The sequence below is a fragment of the Anguilla anguilla genome, chromosome 5, assembly GCF_013347855.1.
Source record: "Anguilla anguilla isolate fAngAng1 chromosome 5, fAngAng1.pri, whole genome shotgun sequence".
Lineage (NCBI taxonomy): Eukaryota > Metazoa > Chordata > Actinopteri > Anguilliformes > Anguillidae > Anguilla > Anguilla anguilla.
In genome coordinates this window covers 56,952,103-56,976,594 of record NC_049205.1, presented here as the reverse complement: position 1 = coordinate 56,976,594, position 24,492 = coordinate 56,952,103, and the positions used below count along the sequence as shown (strand labels likewise).

The window sequence follows — 24,492 nt, the reverse complement described above, 5'->3', positions numbered from 1 at the left end:
CACATTCACACTCAGACACACAGATTCACACCTTCCGTGGCCATTCCCGCAGTTCCTGATCTGTCTTATCTCCAGGCTATGCTGGCCGTGCACTTTGAAGCTTCCAATGGCTGAGAATGGCCGAACAGTGCCACAGAAAAGGCCTTATCTCAGTCTCAGTCTTATCTAATGGGTGGGGTGCAATGTGCGGCAATCTTGATAAAGGGAAAAACAGCTTGGCTCTATGCCTCTTGCTGCCGAGAAAGTCTTTTCTTCTGCCAAATTCATAAAATGTTGTTGAAAATGAGGATTTTCTTATTTTCAGTATATCATGACTGAATACACTTTTATGTGGGACAATGACACCTTTACAGTGCAAACAGGTTTTATCATATGAATTTAACATGACTGCATGTAGCTAATTAATTGATTGCTTATTTATATGTAACAGATAATCAGTGTTCTCTGTCTCCCATCCCCACTCCCAAGCACTCCTATCTTATGTATGAATTTGAGTTATTAAGCTCTTAACAGCTTCTTATGGAAGTAATCAGCAAGTATTCAGGATTTGTACTTTGGTTCTTGGTCAGCATGATTAACCTTTAATTAATGCTTTAGTGATGTTACATTAGCAATCACTACTTTGGGAATGTTATTGAACAGGTCTGACACTCTTGCTTGTATTGATCAGCTGAATGCACTTCTGTTCTCTTACGGATTACTCTGGATAGGAGTATCTGCAAAACGACTGCAATGGAAAATGACCTCCAGGTCTCTGATTGGCCGAGCAGTTGTTGCCCAACCAAGCTTCAGCACGTACAATTGGGGTTGTCGGGCATTGACCAAATGGTTTCGAAGGCAGAATAGGCTTTTTGTGCCAAGCGTGTGGTCACAATAACCACAATATCCAAAAAATTTGGATTTATATCTTAACCTTAACCTAATGAGCAGGCAACATAATATCTAAAAACACAATTCCATAATGACTATAGGGGATGTGCTTTTACCATATTGAATTTTAATAAGCATAGGCAATGTTTAAACCTCCTGAATATAACAAAATGTAAAGGCTATGTTTTGCCGCCTCTCAAATTCACATTTAACTTAGTGTAGCTCAATGTGGTTGATAACAGAAATGTGGTATTTCAGGAGGGCTTACTTCAGCTTACCCTTGAAAACTCAAAGCAAAGCGGACCTTTTCCGTCGCAGAGGCCTTTCCTATTTCAAAAACCTGACACATTATGCTCACGTGCTTATCCAAATGCATCTGTGTTTATGCACAATGCTATGAGCTAGAGGAAAGCGTCTCCAACCACAAACTAGTGTTTTTCTGAGATAGTGAAAGAAACAAACCAAAAAAAAAAAACCCATAATAACATTTTCCGGTAGAGTTGACCTGTGTAGAGATTAAAACATATCAAGTTTCCGTGTGGGAAAACCCAGAATAAAACCACAATGGCATTCAATGATAAACTTTTCTTGTAATTTCTGTCTGTTTGCTCTAGTCACACCGACAAACATTATGCCCCACTTCTGCCTTCATCACATTGTGTGGAATTACCCCTGCAGTAAGCGATAGATCTACAGTACCTGTGGGTTGTGTGATCAGTGTGTGTGTGTGTGTGTGTGTGTGTCTATCACACTGTACTCACATCAACATTATCTGCAGTGAGATGCATCACACACACATTCACTCTCTTTCCCACTCGTTCAACATTACAGTGCTCGTGATCACACACAATCGTCCAGCTTTTCATGACCGGCTGTTGAGCTCCAAAATGGGTGGAGACTTATTCACCTCTCATCTGAGCACAGACAGAGAGGTACTGTAGACACAAATATAAGCTGCCTATTCTTGTTTCAAGTTGCTGCTGTGACGTCTCACACCTATTAAATACACTGGCATTTAATCTATGGCGTCAGAGATAAAGCAGATGAGAAGATAACCGGGAAATTGAAGGGTGTCGAATGACATTCTTGTGAATTCACACTCTGTCCACAATTTGACTTCCCGTCTAGCTCAAGGTCTGGCCTGTGGGTTGATTGATAGTGGTTTTTATTTCAGACAGGCGCTTGAGATAATTTTAAGTTCAGATAGGTTCTCAAACAGAAAAGTAATAATAAATGATTCCTTTTTATATATTGTTATATATGTGCATTTCACGGTGGTGCAGTGGGTAGCACTGTCACCTCACAGCAAGGAGGTTCTGGGCTAAAATCTCGGCGTGGGTTTCCTCCCACAGTCCAAAGACATGCAGACAGGCTATTTGGAGACTCTAAATTGCCCATAGGTGTGAATGGTGTGTGTGACCTGTCCAGAGTGTATTCCTGCCTCTCCCCCAATGCACGCTGGGATAGGCTCCAGCACCCCCCATGACCCTGCTCAGGATAAGCGGATATAGATAATAGATGGATGGATGGATGAATAACATATAACAATGACTTGCATACGTATATGAAAATGTTCCAATATTTCATACATTTCATATACAGGGACTCTATATGGATTTAATATGTGGCATTTTCTCTTTTGTCTATATATGTCATTTAAGGAAATTCCCTACATTTCCACGTCTTGGATTTCCATTTGGGTTTGGAGACGCTCCGCTCTCCCTCCTGTATCAGAGTGCACACTTCAGCTGCGTGAGCACTGGGTTTTACGTTCTCTTTGGCTAAATCTAGAATCCTGGAAATGAACTTCACAGCCGCAACATCTGACTTCCACCCAGCAACAGCAGCTGACGTCATTCTCCTGAGTGATGCATTCACTGGCCAAACGTGTTCTCCTGATGAGGTCTTGATAAGTTCTTGATGAAGCTGTACTTCAAGAGGCACAGGCTTGATTTATTTATAATGTTGGAGGGCCTCACCAGCTCTCTGGCCAGGATCTTGTACAGGCGCTTTTTGTGTGCGACAAAAATACTTTCTATGTGGCATTATTTGGACTGAAGCAAAAAGTGTCTTTTGTCAACACAGGTTTGAATCCAGAGTGGGAGAAGAAACCTTTTGTCATGGACCTTGACATGACTCACCCTGCTGAGCGAGCGTCTTATGTGGAAACGTAAATTGTAGCTGAAACCAGCCAGGACAGAAACTCAAAACATGTTGACATCATGTCAAACATATAATTAAGTCCTGGGTGTGTACATGGAAGATGGAAAATCTCTGCTGATGGGTGGGCACAGCCTTAGGATGATAGCATGCTTTTTAATGGTGTTATGACTGCGAGGGGTAGCCACAACATAAGTGGGAGACACACAGGAAGCAGTTGCAATCAAGAATATTTATTAACAAAAGAACACAAAAATACTTTAAAAATACATGAGGTGTGTAGGGTGTGTGACGTAGGTCAGTAGTGTGGGTGGTGATGGTTCAATAAGTAGGAGTCAGAGACTGTAAAAAATATGGACAAAGCTACTGTGACGTCACCCATTGCCTCTCCGTGGGTCTGTAAAACACGTTTTGAAGCTCAATGGCGGGCGCGGCCATGTTCTCGATTTGGAGCCAAAACCATAGAGTTAAGCGGTCTTGTGATTTTTACAATGTGATTGACAGTCCGGTGCGGAAAAGCCCATCAACCTGAACGAACGATTGCAGAACGAACTTGAGGCTAGCTGACTGTCTGCCGTTATGTTTTAAAATATATTATCAAATGTTTACGGAGTTTAATTTCCATCCGTGACTGTAGGGCCTACTGTGTCATGTAATCACGTTATATGTATGACATTAATAATACAATTATGTTCAGTTATCTTCAATTTATGTTTCTCGGCAAAACGAATATGCTTAGCTAGCATATCAGCTTGCCAGTGAGCTAGGTAAGCTATCCGTGGTTAGCTCATGCATTAGCAATATGAACTACAGGGGAAGAACATCGACTGCACTGATGGTCAATCAATCAGAGATGTGTAGACTACTGGTGATTTGACTAGGCTAATTTTCATATAACTGTCTGGTAGACCTGCTGTTAACCAAGCAAGTTATCGTTGTAGGTTTTCGCCACAGTCAGCCATTAACTGCTACTACTCCATCGCCGTTTGTGGTGTTTACTTGCGAACGATCGGTCAGCTAGCGTCACCCAGCAAGTCACTTTTTACCAAATAAAAATTAACACTGTCAGCGGTGATTAACAAATCTACCAAGTATTTTAATAACTGATTTACAGGCGTGTAAATATGACAACGCACTTTGAAGAGCAAATTTTCCACCTGTTGCATAAAGACAAAAATAATGTACATTGAATTTCTAATTATTATTATTTTCTTGCTAGCTTCTAGCTTTGTCACATTCGTGCAGCATAGCCCAGGTAGACATTTACAGAATGTACACGACTGACAAGCCGTCAAACACGTTTGACAGATGGAATATTTGCCGGTTAGGGTTAGCTAGCCAGTCAAATGGCTTGGTAGCCGAAGTTGCGAACTGTTTTAGCATAGGCTACTGGACTACCACATATAGCAAATAAGCGTTAGCTGATTACGCTTTCTGCCAACTAATTATTTGGTTAAGTGGGCTAAAGGAAATAGTAAAAATGACTTGGCTACCGCAAAACTTCAGAGGAGGATTATTTTATGGTCGTCTGTGCAGCTGTAAATAGCACACGCTATAATGAAACCACTACAAAATGGGATGCCTGCATTTTCTGACTTCGCACAGGTGGACCGTGGTCGGAGCCGCAATGTCAAGGCCAAGAGACGCCACCTCCCACCCAGTAACCACAGATTGTACCCCCTACTGTAGCTCAGTCCTCCGCAGTAATCCGGAAGTGACGCAAGCTGTACCTCATTGGTCCAGAACAAATATTGGCACTGTGCCCAAATGACGCAATAAATCATGAAATCGACCCATGGACAGTCATAAGACGAATAAAATACACCTATTATGACTATTTGTTCTTGTGAGAAAAAATTATTGACTTTGTATTTTGATCGCATTTGTACCGTAGACTTACATGGAAACCGGATATGAAAACACCTATACTGGAGCCATCCGTAGTGGCGCTAGTGAGCAACCAGGAACTACAACACCAGGAAATGAGCTTCAAAAACGAAGTCTGGTTTTGGCCGCTTGGTAGCAGTCAGTAAAGGATGTTATCTTTAGCAGGAAAAACCATATTGAGTCGTCCGTCATAGAGGAAGGAAGGAGAGTGCAGACAGCAGAGGGTCGCCACAATGGCCATATTTTTAACTTTTATACTTCCTATAAATCGACACGTAGCCATTGTAAAATTAGCCATGAACTCATCCCTTTCTAAATGTCCCGTGATTTCACTCCCTTCAGACAGACTGAACTCCAGTTTTATTGTCATTGGAATAATAATTATGCAGAGACCCTATGCAAGCATACATATAGAAATGATAAAAGTGTCAAATAAAAATGAAGCGTTGTATAGCATCCTCTGTAGGGATAAAATGCACAAAAGAAACCTGATCTTTCATCACAATACAATGGTTCACAATTTCTATGCCGACATTTTTTATATTTCATGGGACTATTGATAATGCTAACAGACTGTTGGAAACTATTGTAAAGTATGCTATTTGTTAAACTGAAGTATGCTAAAGGCTTTCCGTTGTTGGGGAGACAAATAACTTTGTAAGAATGGCTTAGTGATGACTGGGTGGATAATGTCACTCCAAGGTCAAAAATATGTTTATTTGTGTAAAATGAGCCGTGTTGTGCCCTTACTGTAAAAGTGAATTCCCACTGAATTCTACTGAAAGGAAACAATGAAAATTATTTTAGGGGAATTACTGTCAGAGACTGAATACTTTATTGTATTTATGAGAAAAATTTGCCTGTGGAGGCGTGCACACACACACGCACACACACACACGCACGCATGCATCTAAAGGGCACGGGGTGGCCCCATGAAAACACCCACATCCTCTTCATCGTATTTAAACCTTAGGCCATTCCTCTTTTAACCACAGTTTCCTCCCCCTGCGAGCTTGCCGCGCCATCAGCCATGGCCAGACTGGATGTCACCGAGACCTTCCGCCAGATCACCTTTCCTGGGCACCTGCACACCCAGGAGTCCCTGCGCTATGCCACGGACTTCCAGTTCCAGGACACAGACACACTCGTCGTCACCTACCCCAAATCCGGTAAGTCACGGGTGGTTAAAAAAAAAAAAAAAAGAAAAAAGAAAAAAAGGAGGGAGCCGGTTGAGACCATTCTCAAGTCGTCGGGTGCTCTGCCCTTTCCTTTCCAGAATTTTCAAAAGAGTCGGATTATTTTATGTCGGTCAGCACTTGATCTTCCCAGAGACTGTTCAGCAGGGAGCTGGCTGTGTGTGAGTCGTGACGTGCAGGTCCCGTCCTGTTTCTCGCGCAGTCAAGATGACAAATAACCAGAGGTTGCCTTTACAGACAAGCTAAATGGAGAATGACCTGGAAGAAAAAAAATAATTCTTGTAAACAGCGCAAAAAGTAATGACATCACATTGGATGCTGATGAGTAAGAGAGGGATTGGCTGCTGAATGTGATAAAAAGTGTCATTTTGGTTGTTTTTCCCATGTGAAAAAGTCATAAATGTGTATAGATTTCACCTGTGCGGTTAAAAAAAAAACTGCCTTTTGAAGCGAAGTCAGGTCCTCTCTCTCTTTCATACTCTCTGATGTCTCTCTTCACAGAGTGCCCCGAAATTACATCTTCCTGCTTTCAAGTCTCTTTCTCTCTCTGTGATGAAAAAGCGAATATGAAGACGCGTCTTAAAATGATCTCCCTCTGTGCAAAAAATACAACGTTTTTTTTTCTTCACACTGTGTTGTGTACATGAATAGGTTGACATGCTGTGTCACAGTAGAGGCAGAGACGGTTGAGGTTAATTGGTACTATTATTTAATATAAGGTTGAATGCTTTCAGTACTGTAGGGTATAATGGACACTTCTTGTCACCAGTGTAAGAGGGGAGTCAAACTGGGACCCAGAAAAGGCTGGCATTTGAACGAGCCTGCATGCTGGGACTCATCCTGTACTTCAAAGGACCCGAGAGCCTTGTGATAAAACAATAGGTTACTCGGACTTCCTCTGGATGAGCAGGCCAACATCTCCGGTTTTGAATCACACCAGCCAAGGGAAAACACCCGGCGCCTTCCGCTCCAGCTACAAACCCTCATCGGTCTAGCTGTGAGGTGTTTACACCAGGAAGGATATAAGTGAAACTGTGTCTTTTAAATAAGTCATACAACACAGTTACCATGGCTGCGTACCAAAGTATGCAGAAGGAAAATAAGGACTTGCAATCCACTTCACATAAGAGTTAGACATCCCCAAAAAGGAAAGAATGCTGGTATAAAAACATACACATCCCTTTATCCATGCAGTAGAGGGATGAAATAAATAATATTGTACCACTTGGTGTTGTGCGAACATTGTGCTAATGTGCAAAGATAAAAACGTTTCCATCATATATTACCTTTTTTGGTACTTTTCAGAAATTGAAAATGTGAATGCGTGCTATTTCATAATAAAGGCAGCTAGGTAATTCAAAATCAATAAGAGGTTATTGGATTCTGGTCATCAAACGTTTCTCTCTCGTCCTGTGTGTGTGTGTGTGTGTGTGCAGGGACAACCTGGATGCAGCAGGCCCTTACATTGCTGATGAACCGGGGGGATGCTACCCTGGCTCAGACTGTACCCAACTGGGCCCGTGCCCCCTGGCTGGAACAGTACTACTGCCCCGAGGTGCTGAAGGGCTCCCAGGGACCCCGAATCATCACCACCCACCTGCCTTACCACCTGCTGGCCCCCGCCCTCCAGGGCTCCAAGGCCAAGGTGAGACCCCGCACCAGGACAGGAGACCCCTGTGGATGAGCAGAACTCATCTGAATCATATTCTCCTCCGTGCCCCTGCTAAGCTCAAAGGGTCTGAATATGCTTGCATTTATACATTTCATTCCTTGCATACTTTGGAGATTTAAAAAAAAGAAGTGGTGACTGGTTTACACATGCTTGGCAATACTGTGATCCCTGCAATTGTGTGGTAGTTATACAGTAAATTGCCACATCTTGTGTGGATCTGTGATGCAATGATGGCATGACAATGTAAATAGAGCAGTACAGCTGTATAGCCTTGCAGTGCTTGGTATATTTTGGGTGAAAGAGTCACAGAGTCATAAAAAGACTCGTAAAACCTTAGGAATGCCCTTTTATTTTATTTATTTATGTATTTATTTATGTATTCATTTATTTATTTATTTTGTGTGTTCAACACTATTTCTCCTTTCTCAGATAATCTACGTGGCCAGAAACCCAAAGGATGTCGCTGTGTCATATTACTACTTCCACAAAATGGCCAACTTCCTTCCCCAACCCGGCACCTTTGACGAGTTTCTCAATAACTTCCTGGATGGAACGCGTAGGTGGACTCATTTCTAAATGTTTTGTGTGACGTAGTTTTTGATTCCTGGTGATTCACTCTGTGCTGAGATAAAACCCAAGGAATTTGAGCTTAACACTCACGTCTCTTCTGCAGTGCATTATGGGTCTTGGTTTGATCACGTGAGAGGATGGACCAGTCAAGCAGAAGACAATTTGAACTTTTTTTACATTACCTATGAGGACATGTGGCAGGTGAGACATTTCAGTAGTACACACTTACAGTTTCTATATGGGTCTTCTTTCAGAACAGGTAGCCTTGGGAGACAGAGCTTAGCTTTGACTGTGGAACATATCCTTGACTTGAGATGTATTTATATAACACGGGACAGTGTAAAATGCTCTTTGTTTTTTTGTTGTTGTTGTTTTTTCCTGCAAAGGACCTGAGAGGCTCGCTGGAGAGGATCAGTGCTTTCCTACAGTGCCCCCTGCAGGCGGAAGAGTTAAACAGCACCCAGAGGCACTGCACTTTCAGCAGAATGAAGGAGAACGCCATGGTCAACTACACTCAGATTCCAGATGAGATCATGGACCACAGCAAGGGCCAGTTCATGAGAAAAGGTGAGGCAGCGCTCTGTTTGCCTTGGGGAGAAGTGCTCAGGTAACTGGGTCTGTGACCAGAAGACTTCAGGTGCAAATTCTGGGTGGTACAGTGTTTCTTGTCTTTAAGAGTTTTTTTTAAGCTTGTGTAAAGATGAAGATGTTCTTGTTTTTCTTCTAAAAAGAAGCCCCACAGAACCTGTCCAACTCATGAACATCTCTGTGTGTGTGAATTTCAGGTAAAATTGGGGACTGGAAGAACATGTTCACGGAGGAGCAAAGCCAGCGTTTTGACCAAGTCTTTGAGTCCGAGATGCAGAGTTCACAGCTGAGGTTTGTGTGGGAGTGTCTGGGGGACTTTGTGCCTGTTGAGCCCCTGGAAACAAGGACAACCGCGGAGAAACCCGTCCTCTCAGTAGCCTGATCCTCCTGCTGCATCTCACTTTCCACCATTTTGTTTCTGTTTGCATCCATGTAAAACAGCAAATAATTTTTTTATTGTATTTTTCTCCTAGTTTTTTTCATTATATTTTTTGTAAAATACCTTCTATAATACTTGTATAATTTTGTATGCTGTCGTTTATTCTCTGTTGAAATATGGTCCAGTAAATGTTTGATAAAATGATAAAACACACCTACTTGTAATTTTAATTTTACATTTTGTCACATATTGACTATTTATGACTGTTTGACTGTAAGTATGTAATAAATAAGATTTTAAAAAAATAGAATTTAAAAACACGTTGAATTTAATAAATATGACATTTTTAACTGTGAAATTAATATACAGCTATCAGAGGAGGCGGGGGTTAGGTCCCAGGAGTGTAAAACACAGGAAACTCAAAAGGAAAGTTCAAACAAAGACTCCAAAACAGGGGGCAAAAACCAGGAAACCAAAAACGAGGCCACACAGGGCAACTCTCAAAAATACGAAAATACCTGAGAACAGAAAACAGAAGAAAATTTAAAAATCCAAAAACAGGGCAGGGCAGAACTCACAGGCAGATATTCACAGGCGGAAACACAAGGAACCAGCACCCGAGTCAGGGAAACAAAGAACTCAAATAGACACGAAGGCAACAAGACACTTCTCAAACCAGAGAAGGAAAGGAAAACAAGACACGAACAAAAGCACTGATTAAATAATTTAAAACAATAATGCAATTAAACACCAAAGAGGGAGAAAGAACTGAAACACAAAACCGAAGTGCCGCCAGCAAAACAAAGGAAAAACAGAAATAAAGGCAGAATCCTGACAACAGTATTTGAATTGTTTAACTGACACATTGAGCAGCTCTCTAATGTTAAAAAGCAAGGCATAACAGGTGAGTGCAGTCAGTTGTATTTTTGAGCACTTTTGTAGCTAGTCAGGAAAGTTTCCTTGTCTATCAGTCAATTGCTAGAATGAACACTAGCTAGCTACTTTTGCTATGCTGGTTTAACCCCTCAACCCCCACTTAAAATTGAGGGCTTGTTGTAAGAAGGGGCTGAGGTGAAGGAGCAACGGTTTTGTATTTTTATTGGGGTAAAAAAGATTGACTCTGTTTTAACTTTTGAGTCAATTTGTGTAGTATTTGCATGGCCCAGAAGTTGTGGATATACTTTTATGGATTATACCACCATACCATCCCCACCGACATACATTTATTATATGGCTCCATTCTCTCGAATGTTGCCTACGTTTTAAAAAATTTTAATTCCTTTTTATTTAAGCAACCTTAACCTAGTTTTGCTTTACTAGTGTTTGAGAGTCAGGTACATTTGAAAAATATTTGAAAATAATCAAAATAATGTAATAATGTAAACATTAAGCCAATACCTTGTCATCCCCAAGGCGTATTACTCAACTCATGAAAACATTTATTTTAATATTTCATAGAAGAAGCTGTCATTTATATAACATAATACCTACATGCACCGCATAAAAAGCACACACAAATGGCAAGGTTGTTGTGTTTGGAGAATGAAAACAGACCTTCATAATCCATGTCATAATTACAATAGTCCAAAGCCTTATCTGGTGTCACAGTCTTGTGTTATATATTTCTCACATTCTCTGGGCACTTAGGTATATTGATTTTAAGAGATTTTCATTTTTCCATCTATCACAGAATCAGCTTATAATTATTATACAGGGACATGGCCAGAGCCTTTCCACAGCATGCACTGGGCGAGAGGCAGGAATACACCATGGACAGGTCTCCAGTCCATCGCAGGACACACACATCCTTCACTATGGACAATTATGAACCTCCAATTAGCCCGACCTGCATGTCTTTGGACTGTGGAGAACGCACAGGCACGGGAAGAACAATCCCTCAGCAGGGGGTTGAACCTGGGACCTCCTTGCTGTGAGCTGATAGCCCTATTTACTGCACCACTGTGCTGCTGCATTTTGATTTTGAATACTGGAAAAGGAGGCTACAAACTAATAGACAGCTGACCCACACTGTTCTAAGCCCCCCCCCAATGTGGTTATTTATTTATATGTATATATACACTCACCGGCCACTTCATTAGGTGACAGGAGTGTCACCCGGTGTGGTCTTCTGCTGCTGTAGCCCAACTGCTTCAAGGTACGACGTGTTGTGCATTCAGAGATGCTCTTCTGCATACTTCGGTTGTAATGAGTGGTTATTGTATAGTGAGTTACTGTTGCCTTTCTATCAGCTTGAACTAGTCTGGCCATTCTCCTCTGACCTCTGCCATCAACAAGGCATTTTTGCCCAGAGAACTGCCACTCACTGGATATTTTCTCTTTTTCAGACCATTCTCTGTAAACCCTAGATATGGTAGTGTGTGAAAATTCCAGTAGATTAGCAGTTTCTGAAATACTCAAACCAGCTCGTCTGGCACCAACAACCATGCCACGTTCAAAGTCACTTAAATCACCTTTCTTTCCCATTCTGATGCTTGGTTTGAACTTCAGCAGATCGTCTTGACCATGTCTACATGCCTAAACACATTGAGTTGCTGCCACGTGATTGGCTGATGAGATATTTGCGTTCACGGGTGCAGTTTGCAGTTGAACAGGTGTATCTAATGAAGTGACCGGTGAGTGTATATATCAGTTCTAGGCCATATCACCCAGAACTTCCATCCCCCCTGATTAAAATTCCATCCATCTTACATTTTGTGTAAAGTGTGGCATGACCTGCTCCATCATTTTCAGTCGTTTTGACCCAGAAACACATATGGCTGTGAAGTAAATCTCAGCTTACTTATGACATTAATAATGTCTTTCTACTCCAATTTTTCAGTGAAAAATGCTCATTTATATCATAACTGTCACCAAACTGTTTTAGAGAAAAAAGGCTCCACAGTCCAACTGTCCATGTCTGATTCTCGACAAAAATGACATTTTTGTCCAAACAAACCATTGCGACCCACGATTCGAAATGATTGAATATTTTACCTCATAACAAAGATTGAAACATTGCAGACACTGTCATCACTGATTATAGAACGCGATGGGATTTCACCTGCCACCTGGCGCATCCCGTCACCGTTCTGATTAGTGGTTGGCAATGGCAACAAGCCAAGTGCCCCTGCGTGTGATAGTCCAGGTCACAGAGCCCATGTGTGTGCTGTCTGGCTACCATCTCTTTCTCTCTCACACACTCTCTCTCTCTCTCTCTCTCTTTCTCTCTCTCACACTCTCTCTCTCTCTCTGCTCTTTCTCCAGTTATCAGAGGGCTGTGTTGTACTGCCAAATAAGTAATTTTCAAGTTTTAATCGCCTGTTCCCCACCCCCCGCCTTGTTTATCATATGGTTGTGGCACCTCTTCCTCTTTTGACGTCCCCGTGAAACCGTGTCATGTCTGGTTGGCATGACTTATTTTTGACACTTCTTCATGCCGCTTCCTCATGTCTGGTCTCATGCAGCTGTTTTGACAGTTGCATAGCAATATTAGCTCCCAGTGGGGACGACACGGTCCCATCATGCTTGACCGAGTCTCAGTGGCCGAGATTAAGAGGTACGTGATGTCACCGCCTCTGTGTGAGATGGCAGCTGGCCACGCACTTGACATCGCTTTGCTGCTCCCTCCCATTCTTTTCGACTTTCATGACAGGGTTTATTTTGTAAGTAAGATCAAAATCAGATTTTTATCATGCCATCTACTGCATGGAACATGAGTACCTCAGACCTGGATTGTTCGGTATGGTCGACTGAACACTTTCATCACAAATGAACCGAGCTGCAGTGGTGATTTTCTTATATATACTTTACAGGTACATCGAAATTTTATCACACAAGAATATTGGATAGTTCTACCATGTTTCAGATCTTGTTTCTCCAAACAGCTGGGACATCGATTTGGGAAGCTTGTCTGACTTTTTTGTTTTTGTTCCTCTGTCCTCATACATTGCAGCTACTATATCACTATATTACATTCACTTCCCACACTATATAGTGTGGGAAGTGAAACTTGTTAACAATGGCTAAATAATCTGAGTGTCAAAAGGTCAATGACTCACTAAAACATGTGAAGTCAGCACATACACAGAAGATGATTGTACCACATGTTTAAGTTTTTTTACAGTTATCTATAAATATCCAAAACACACCTTATCCACTCCCTTACACAAAAAAGATAATTTTAATGCATCAAGACTGTTCCGGGATCCCTGAAATGAACTGTAGCATTTTTTGAGTAGTGTTTCATTGAATTTCGTGAAAAAAATGACACTGGGAAATGAATAGTTCATTCATGTACAGAAAAGAACTCCCTTGCACATTCACATCACAGATTCCCCAATAGGCAGTTTTCAGGAATCCGCCGCAAAGCTTCACTTTCCTGTGAATCGAGTCACTGACACTTTTTTTGCAGCGCAAGTGGAAGGACTAGACTGATGGGTGAGAATCAGGACTGAGGATTATGTGTGTCAGATGCTTCCTGAGGATCCTCTCCCGTTGATTTTGAGTGCTTGGCGCTGTGTTGCCTGAAGGGGCCGCAGGTAAAGGTGCTTCACCTTCACAGCGCCGTGACAAAGTGTTTGCCCCCTTCCTGATTTCCTCCATTACTGTGTACGTCTCACGCTGAACGGTTTCAGACCTTTTTTATTTTATTTTTATATTTGACAAAAGGGAACCTGAGTGAACAAAAAAAATAAAGCATTTTTAAAATTATTATTTATAAGCCATTTATTTAATTTATTCAATGAAAAAAGGCACCGCGTGTACAGATTGATGGAACGCAGCCACACACCACCACCGAATGAATATTTGTACATTGAACACGTAATCAAATTTTCCGTCGAAGGCGAATTTCTAATAGTGACGCTTTGGCTATTGGACGCCATAGTCTTTTTCACAGATTTGGCTGGGGGGGCAGATTCGTTCATGAGCCTGAATTCTGAAGAAACTGACGAAAGGAAGAATTGTGAGTCACTGAGTGGCTTGCTCCCGTAAGCGGACCTGGAAATGAGACGTCGCGGCGCCCCGATGACGCCATGAAACGTGCGGCTTCCTCTTTTCAGACGCGCGTAATTCCCAGACGCGTTAGTAGCGTCCGCGTCACTCCTCCCCTCCTCATCCCCTTTTCATTCATTCATGAGCCTTTGTATTTTCCCAGCCTTGTTTTGATCAGATTTCAAAGGATTATCAGTCTTTTGTCTTTAAAAAAATATATATGTATGTATATATATATATTTTTTTTTTAAAATGCTGGCACGTGCTGAAGTTGCAGAAGCTGGCATCACCCTGCCTTTCAACACCGAGACGCTGACCTCATTTGAGCTCCACAATAATTTATGTTTCACCAGAGAACCTCCAAGAACATGAGTGGAAAGGGTGAGGTGGGGGTGTGGTGGGGGGAGGGGGGGCACACTTTTATGATGAAAGAAGAGGTGTGATGAAAGACAGTCCAGGCACTGATGTCCTGTTTTATGTGTGTGTGACTCGTACACACATCCCCCTCCCCCTGGCTTTGAAACTCCTGGTCTCGTCGTGACAACCAAGTCCACATGGCGCGTACATACTTGTGTCTTCACAGAGATGCCCCAATACGTAAATGCTAAGCACTTTTGGGCATACCTTATAAACATATAGGGTAAAAAAAATGTGTCTGATGTTGCATTCTTGACCACGAGCCAAAATGACCTTACAGTATGTCAAGGCACTCCGATTAGTTCTTTTTAAAATAGTGTAGGTCAAAAATAAGAATTACTTGACATTTATTATTGTCACAACAGTTAAAATAAAATGCATTCACTTCCAGACCAAAGTGGTATAATGCAGAAGCAATTATGGCAAAGGGAAATGAATTCAGATTTTTTCTATTTATTTATTATTTATTTTTAAATAGCTGCTTAAAATGAGTTGGATTTATTTACATTTTGTTACAACAAGGTCTGCCAAAAAAAAAAAAAAAAAAAAAAATCTTGGTGTAGTCCTGGATAATAAACTGTCCTCTCACGGAGAACATCACAACAGTTAAGATCCCCACAGTTGGTCAGGACCCCGCTGACCTGCTGTAGCAACGGCGCTGTTTGCGTAAGCTTTGCCTGCGCTATAGCACGTTTGCTTTCGTGCAATGGAACGGTGACGTAGGAAATGCAGCAACGCGGTGAGTCACACTCCCTTGTGCAACGAGGTACTGCAGCTGACAGTCGCCGACTGTGCTGAGCTCATGAGAGGAGCTCATGAGTGTCACGCTTTGAGTGTGTGTGTGTGTGTGTGTGTGCGCGTGTGTGCGTGTGTGCGTGTGTGGGGTTTTTTTTATAGCCAAAATCAAGTGCTGAGAGTGTTGTAATGGTCCTGAATCGTAGGATGGCGGCAGTGAGTGAAAAAAGGCCGGGGGCGGGGGGGGGGGGGACTTGTTTACCGGGCAAAACGAGAGAGCTCCTTGTCAGAGAGAAGGGAAGGAAAAAGAGAGAACGGAGGAGAATAAACAAAATTTGCTGAGGAGCCCAGAGGGAGGGAGAGAGGGCTTGCGAATGGGGTGGTGGACAGTGGAAGGCGTGAACTGTCAGGCGGGAACGCCTACCCTTTGCTCACCTATACCCCCTTAAACACCCAGCCATCACTCCTAAAGCTCAAGCTGACACAAGCCAAGGAGAGCCCTGCCGTGATTGGCTACTGCTGCAGAGGGAGGCCTGCCGTGATTGGCTACTGCTGCAGAGGGAGGCCTGCCGTGATTGGCTACTGCCGGAGAGGGAGGCCTGCCGTGAGACATGTGGAATTCTCATGGCTTTTTAAATGCTGCCCCCTCTTGTTCGTGATCGTTTGCAAAAACAATGAGTCACTCGCTCTGTCAGAACCTGAAAAAGCACTTAGCCCCATGATAGACCCAATAAGTGGCGTGTGTTTTGAGCACACATCAGCCCTGCCTGTGCGCTGTTTTCTGAATGGATCCTTTCCCCCCGTGGCAGTTCGTCGGCGTGGAAGATATTTTTTAAAATTAAAGTGGCCGTGGCTCACCAGTAATGGAGAGAATTGGATGCGTGCCGCGTGAGCTGAGCTGATGTGTCAGCGTGCACACATGGCAGGCCCAGTCCTGTCCAATATGTGTCTCAGCGATGGACGGGGGGGGAAGGCTCTCTCTCTCTCTCCCACGCACGTGGCTCCCCATGTGAATGCAAGAGTGTCCTTTTGGTGCTTAGGCCCGGAAGATCATTAAAATATTCATCGCAGGCTTCCTGATACACACACACACACACACACAGATGTCCAATGGACACCCCTCATCCTCCGACACATTCGCACTTGCACAAATGTACACACACAGCACTGCCCCCTAAGTACACATACCCACAAAAAAAATGTTGTGCAAAAACACACATGTGTGTGGATGCACACACAAATACCGCCCACAAACACTACAACTAAAAAAAAAGAAAACAGTATGTATCGTAGTCAAAGGCGGAACTGGTCTTTTTTTTTTTTTTTTTTTTTTCCAGGTAACCTCATAGCTATATATCATATATCACTGCGGTATCACTGCGGTATCTCACTTCTGCTCTTAACTGTGTATCCAGCACTCTGGCAGCACTGGTTGAACATGAAACCTGATTGACAGGCAGGTAGGCAAGCCTCCTTGTGGAGAGGCTGTCCTGATTGGCTGTTAAGATTCAGACGATTCAGGCAATTTAATGCGGCTGATTTCAGATCACGGGGCAGTCATAAAGACCAGATTTTTTTTTCTTTGAGCTTATCTTTTATTTATATCTGTCGGTACGTGAAGGACATTTGACCAAATATGAACAAAAGCGTTCTAAAAAAAACATAGATACTGCACTTTTAAATCTCTATAAAAGGGGAAACTGAATTATGCATCATAATCTCCGAAGGCCAATTTCCAAGAGCTGTTTTATTTTTTCCAGGAGCATACACTGGGATAATTTTTCAACAAAAGAAATAAACCTGCTAGCATTCCCTTTGACAAACGCACACTCTCACAGGCTTACCTTTGTTCAGTGACAAACATTTCTGAGGATGAAATGCAGCTTGTGGAAAGAGGAGAACAAAATAAAGGTTCAGCATGTTTGCAAACATTTTTTTTTCACCAGAGACAAGAATGAAGAGTAAAACATTTCGGTTGAAAAATTGTCTTCAGTGCTGAAATCACGCTATGCCATTTTTAATACCTGAACTATAAACCAGTACAGGTGAACAGGTGAAATAGTGGGATGCTTTGTTCTTGCCATACTAATTCTGGCCGAGGCATAAAAACAGCGTGTGGATCTGGATTAAATCCAAACCATTTTGTGGCGTAATTATTCTCAATTTCCTGCTCCTTCAGTGACCTTCCTCTCGTGTGCGTGGCAACCGCATTTCCTCACCTAAGGAAGGAAGCGGGCAGGCCTCTGTTCTGACAGCAGAGCAAGCTGGGCAGATGGCCTGTGTCTGTACACAGCACGGTGGAGACTGGACATCGCTCTTTCCACAGCCAGGCTAACCTCAGGAGGCACAAAATCATTTGTTCGTTTCCATTTGTGGAAGAACCGAAGGGCCGTTTCCCCCCCTTGCTGTACGAGGCATCAATCTCAGCTCTGCGGTCAGAAGCTGTCTTTGTCGACTTTTTTTTTTTTTTTCCCTCTGAAATTGCATTGGAAATCTAGAACTGCGAAACAGGTTTGCCATCACTGCTCATTTTAATATAGTGAATGCACGCATATTTATCCTATGTTGTAAGTTGCGCTTTATAAGAACGTCTTCTACATTGATGTCATGTAATGTAAGCTAGCCTGAACCTGAAAAAACAATGCTTAAACAGGAGGAAAAAGCTTTTATCTACACTTATACATTATCTGTTTTTTTTTGCCTGAAAATATAATAATACAATGTGATGCACAATGTTGAAGAAATAAAACATTACATTCATTATGTCAGAAATAGCTGTGTGTGCCACGAATAGATTTTCCATATTCACATCAGATTAACTAATGCTTTCATCTATTGTGCCGTATGGGAAATGTTTCCACGGTAGATGGTGTTGAGTAATGGGAAATGTAGTTTCTGAATTAGCCAAATAGTTCCCCAGGGTTCCCCTGTGTTTCACACACACACACACACACACACACACACCTGCGCACACAGACACTCCCACACACACACTCAAACAAATATTTACACACGCAAACTCACACACACACACACACACACACACACACACACACACACACGCTACATTTTAAAATTTTACTTATTGACTGACAAGTGAAATGACAATAAATAGCAATATGTAATTCGCTATAAGTGCTATAAACGTGAACATCTGACCTCTGAAAGAAAACTGTAGAAAATGAGGTTCAAAGCAAAACCAAAACAGATTGCAACGAGCCAAACGTGCGATACGTTTAGCAGAATTCGTAATGGAAGATCATAAGCATATTTTCAACAGCCTCATCAAAAAAACCAGCACACACAGGGGAGCCCCAGGGCTGAGATTGCGAACCTCTGCATTTACGGACTAAGCACTGCTATCAGCCGAAATGTAATCAGTCAACATCTAGGCACAGATGACACGGTAGAGGTGAGACAAATTGCGAAAAAATCATTCTCTTAAAATTCATATGCACGTTTGTTTCATGTCTACGTGTTTGAATGTGCGCTCAGTCTGCATGCCGGTTGTTGTAAGATTAAACTTGTGTACACAGCGGCGTACAGTGTGCTATCTCTCTTGCCCACAGAACCAGGCCTGATAACTGACTGTCACACGTGTGGAATGACTCTAACTCCCGCCTTATGTGAGTGAATAACAACGTTTATAAGATGCATCAAAACACACATTTATTGTCATTGACTGGCAAGGTGTGGACTTTTCTCAGATCCTCTTCCCAGTGTCCTGTTCAGACAAAACTCATATTAACTTCATGTTAAGACAGAAGCAAAAATATCAAGTTTTGGGCTGAAAAGATGGAAAGAGCGGTTGCATCTTGTAAAGCTGCATTTCACAATTTTTTTATTTATTTAACCTTTCTTTACCCAGGGTAGGTTCACTGAGCACAGATGCTCTTTTGCAGGAACTCCCTGCTTCACACCTGGGAGCTGCCCAGTACCACAATCCTCTATCGTTGGCCAATGAGCAGCTCCACAGCTCCATTTTGATTCCAGATTCACAGAATTGGCGTGTCTTTAATTTTCTCAAGTGTTTTTAACAAATGACCAAAACTACACTTGAGCCACTCAGTCATCCTGAGAAAAGCAGCTACTAATAATTTCACGCAATTTCCCTGACATCTGTTAATTCCTAACATTTGGTGTTTTTTCTTTTTTCTTTAAAAAAAAAAAATCAAATCTATTGAAAGCGGCCAACTACCAGTTCTCCGGTGTTACCAACCGAAAATAAACAGCAATGATAGCTTACGCTGGTGGAGTGTATATTTATTAGATAGGTCAATGATCAATATTAATGTGACAGATGTTCCAGCTCAGCTGATTTGTGATGGGTGCAGGGGGGAAGGTGGGGGCGGGGGGGTGGGGGGTACGGGCAGTGTGCAGCCCCCAAAGCCTAGCTCTTGTACAAGCTATTCAAGCATAATTGAGTACCCATAGTCACCATTCACTGAGCTCCTTACCTTTGGATTAGTAACAAAAACACAATCAGTCTGCTGACAGCCACATTCAATGTGTAAGGGTGCAAATCTCTATGGAAAGCACTTTGTATAGAGCACCTGGATCCCTCTTTTTTCAGTCTGCTGCATAATGTGGGAAAAAGCACAGTTGCTGTGACCCATTCTCTATATATAAATCTTTGACTAGTGTACGTTTTTTTTCACCCGTGTGAGATCCTCCACCCTGATCAGTCAGTTGTGCGTCATGTGAAAATGACCTCAACAGACTTTGAGGTCATTTTCAGTATGCTTAGCTGGAGTTTAAACATCAGGTTTAAACCCCCTAAGACCACAGAACTGCATTAGAACTGGAACGGCTACTCCTGATTTCACAGATTTGTAGAGCTGCTCCATTTGCTATGCAAATCTGTGCTCCAGGGGTTTAAACTGCTAAGCAACAATTGGCCCATGGAATGTTTCAGGAGAGAGTAGTGCATTGCAGATGCACTGATGCGGGGTGGAGCATCTTCATTTGAAATGTGATGCTGAACACGGCTGCCTTCCACCAATAGGGGGATCTGTTCATTTGTACCCTGCAAACTGTCATTCTGCTGGCTGTGTCCTACCCAGTGGCACAAATTCAGCTTCCAATAGCCACAAAAAAAAAAAAAAAGAGAACAAAGGGTTTTCAGAAATTTTGTCAAACATCTTCAACTGTCTTGGAGAGCAGGACTATGCCACACGTTATTCTTTTTCATACGGGTATTGTTACCACTTTTTTCAGTTTTCAAGTTAGATGAACATTAATTAATGAACATTAGCTGGATTAACATTCATTAATTACAAGGTGGGCGGCACGGTGGCGCAAGAAGGTCGTGGGTTCGAATCTCAGCTTGGGGCCTTTCTGTGTGGAGTTTGCATGTTTGAGGTTCTTGACAGAGCCTCAGCAGGTATGCCTCGTCGTGTGATGCTAATACACAGCTTTAATTGAAGCCCCTTTTCTCTGCCATTTTCTCCCCAGTCATTATACCAATTCCCTGTGTGTATCACGGTCCTGGTCGATGCGCTATCCTTCTGTTGGTCTAGGGAGGGTGTAGACTACCACATGCCTCCTCCGATACATGTGGAGTCGCCAGCCGCTTCTTTTTCACCTGACAGCGAGGAGTTTCACTGGGAGAGCGTAACGCGTGCGGAGGTTCACGCTATCTCCCCCAGATCCCCTCCCTGCTGAACAGCCTCTGCGGTGGTAGGCGAGTGCTTTTGCCTCTTACACTACCCAGATGAGCCCTAAGCCCCTTTACTCTTTGTAGTTTTATTTGGCAACCCGCTTCAGAAGACACCAGATACAAAGCGTTTCCTTGGCAGACCAGCTTCCCCTGCTTCCAGGCGCTGGAACAGAGACAGAGATTGCGCTCATCTGTTGCCATGCTGAATTACAAATGCATGAGCTTTTCCGACGAAGCTCCCGAACGTACCTCCGAGCGGTCGCGCGCAACGAGAAGGCGCGCTGCCACGCTCTTCTGCGCCGGCAGCGAAATCAATTGGTCTTGGTTTCGAGGATCCAAATCACGCTTAGGGCAGGATTCAAAACTGACTGCGCTGACTGGCGTCATTTCTTTTCATCCTCGGTCGTGAACACACAGATTCATTTCCCAGAGGCAAAGTAAGTTCCTGGAAAGCCGCAGCTCTGACGATTTCGATTCGCCCTTCCCCTGGTCCCGATCTCGCCATTTATGTCTTCACATAATTGAATGTCATGGAGAAGATGCGGACGAGATGTACATCCGCAGCAGTATTAGGCAAAAACATGTGTTTTCCTGTGATAGCGCAAATGTCAAATATATATTCTGAGATGACTGGCTACATGCGTGTGGATATTAATTACAAAAACACTCATTATCAAAGAGGCACCAGGGGAAATCAGTATTTGTTGCGCTTAAGAAATGATCCATCCTCATATTTTCAAATCAATCTTGTATATTCATCTTTTCGCTGATGAACTTTACAGAAAAGTAAACAATAAAAAAGCAGTTTGGTGTTCAATCCCACAAATCAGTACAAAGTCAGAGACCTTTTGGAGGAAAAAGCCCAGCATTGCAGCCAGTGCACCAGGTTACCAGATCAATTTTAACATGGCATAATCAAAATTCTAAAGTAGCAAAAACCCTGATAACTGCCAAAATAACTGCCTGTTTCCCTCTAATGATCATATAATAGCATAATTAGCGCTGCTAATGAGCAAATTCATAGTTTTTAAATTGCAAATGCATGTTTTAGATGACAGAAAAACATTACAGAGAATAAACAAACAGCGCTGTCAATTACAATTCATCCAATTTGTCTCTGACAACTAAATGTACCATACTAATAAAAATCAGGAAATCGTTTCAGTCAAAACATGCACCGGAATAAAGAGTAGCCGATGCGATAAGAGTAGCCAACGATCTATTTCAGGTGTGGTTAAATTAGAAATTATAAATAGAATATAATTCTGTTTAGAGATTTCATTGCAGGTAATCCCTATGGCAAGCTTCCCCTCACCAATTTTAATTTATCCAAATGTTCTTGTTGTGGAAGTCCTACCCTCGAACAAATGCTCAGGTTTGGCCCTTTTGCTCTTGCTCTGGCGGCACGGGGTGGGCAGTTCGAGCGCGTCGAACGTGTGGAATTTTTGAAAACGCCCCCGTCAGGAGTGACAGGGTTCCATGAGCCTCAGCGTGCGGCTCACCTGGAGACAGCCCGGCTTCCCCCGGCGCCACACTTCCTGGAAAGTGTTTGCGCGACGGGACTGCGCGACAATGCCAGCGTGCTCTCGGAAAACCTCCGTGGACTGTCACCCTGTCACCCTGTCACCCTGCCACCCTGTCACCCTGTCACTCTGCCACCCTGCCACCCTGCCGCTGCCTGAAGTGACACATTCCCGAAGACGCTGACAGATGGTGTTGAGTAATGGGAAATGTAGTTTCTGAATTAGCCGAATAGTTCCCCAGGGTTCCCCTGTGTTTCACACACACACACACACACACACACCTGCGCACACAGACACTCCCACACACACACACTCGAACAAATATTTACACACGCAAACGCACACACACACACACACACACACGCACACACACACACACACGCAGATTCACATATACACACACACTCACAAACACACACACACACTCACAAACACATGCACGCACGCACACACACACACATGCAGATTCACATATTAATTCTTTATTTAGGTCCACATTTATAAAATACATCATATATATATATATATATATATATATATATATATATATATTTATATAAATATATTTCAGTTGCTGTCTGATGTCCTTCACTTGAATAGCAGAAAGCATACCAGTAGGGATAAAGCAAACAAAATGCAGGTTAGACATTTGAATCTCAATTACACTGACAGAAAAAATTATGGGTACAAGAAGCATCTTCTCCTCCATATACTGCGACTGCCCATAATGGAAGAAACTGAGCAATATTTTGCTAGTCGCTTTGCTCTCAATTTTACCAGCCCCATTATCCTAAGACCTCTGACCACAAGCCTGCGGACATGGCCAAGGCTTCCAAATATAAAAACTAGAAGTTGACACCTATTGTCAGGGTTCTGTGTTTTTTCCCTCTGTCTTTCCGGGTTGGGCCGCCAGATGGCGGCACCTCTGTTTTGTGTCCTGTTTAATTGTATTATTGTTTTAAATTATCCTATTATTGGTTGCTGGTTGTCTCGTTTTTCCTTCCCTCTCTGTGGCCTGATTGTTCATTGTGCCCTCCTGTGTCTCGTCTGCGTCGTGTCTATTTAAGTCTCCCTTCTCCCTGACTCAGGTGCTGGATCCTTGCCTGCTTGCTTGCTGTTGGTGTTAGTTTGTTTGATCGTGGTTCCGACTGTGTTTCTGCCTGAGTGTTCCTGCCCCTGTTTCTGCCTGAGTGTTCCTGCCCCTGTTTGTAGGGACTTTTGTATTTTCTTGTTTCCCGTGTTTTTTGAAGTTTTTCTTTGTGTTTGTTATAGCCGCCCTGCGAGGCTTTCTGTTCCCTTTGTTCCCCTTTTTGCAAGTAAAGTCTTTGTTTTGCCTATTTTTGGAGTTTTGTGTTTTTCCCCGCACTCTGCGTTTGGGTCCATTCTCTCACCCTCCGTGACACTTATACCCTAGTTCTGTTATGGCTTGTAATAATGGCTGGTATTTTAACTGTTTAGTAAGAAATGCTTCTTCTAGACTTGCATCGAAGGCACAGCCTACTTCCAGTAGGAACACCTCACTGTGGTCCTCATCAATCACAGTAAGATCAGGTTTGTTTGCACTTACATTTGAAAATTGATAGAGATTATTATCACAAACACACGCACGCACACACGCACACATACGCATGCACGCGCGGGCACACACACACACACACACACACACAAACACATGCACGCACACACATTGATGTCCACCTGGGACCTACATATTTTGATCTGTAAGGTAGACGCATAAAAAACAGAGGGTGAATGGGTGATAAGGGCTGAAGAGGAAGATAAAAGGTGGGTAAACACATAAAAGATACAGGATGTGTGCAGGCTGACCTGTCTGCACAGAGGTT

The 24,492-nt window shown here is 42.8% G+C and overlaps 1 protein-coding gene across 1 annotated transcript; it reads left to right on the top strand.

The window, feature by feature from the left end:
• The first annotated feature begins 5,854 nt into the window (after nt 1-5,854).
• Nucleotides 5,855-9,531, top strand: sult5a1 (sulfotransferase family 5A, member 1). Its single transcript, XM_035417221.1, has 6 exons — nt 5,855-6,086; nt 7,550-7,758; nt 8,215-8,341; nt 8,459-8,556; nt 8,742-8,922; nt 9,141-9,531. The coding sequence occupies exons 1-6, from the start codon at nt 5,948-5,950 to the stop codon at nt 9,323-9,325; spliced, it is 939 nt and encodes a 312-aa protein (XP_035273112.1). The 5' UTR covers nt 5,855-5,947; the 3' UTR covers nt 9,326-9,531.
• The last annotated feature ends 14,961 nt before the right edge of the window (nt 9,532-24,492 follow it).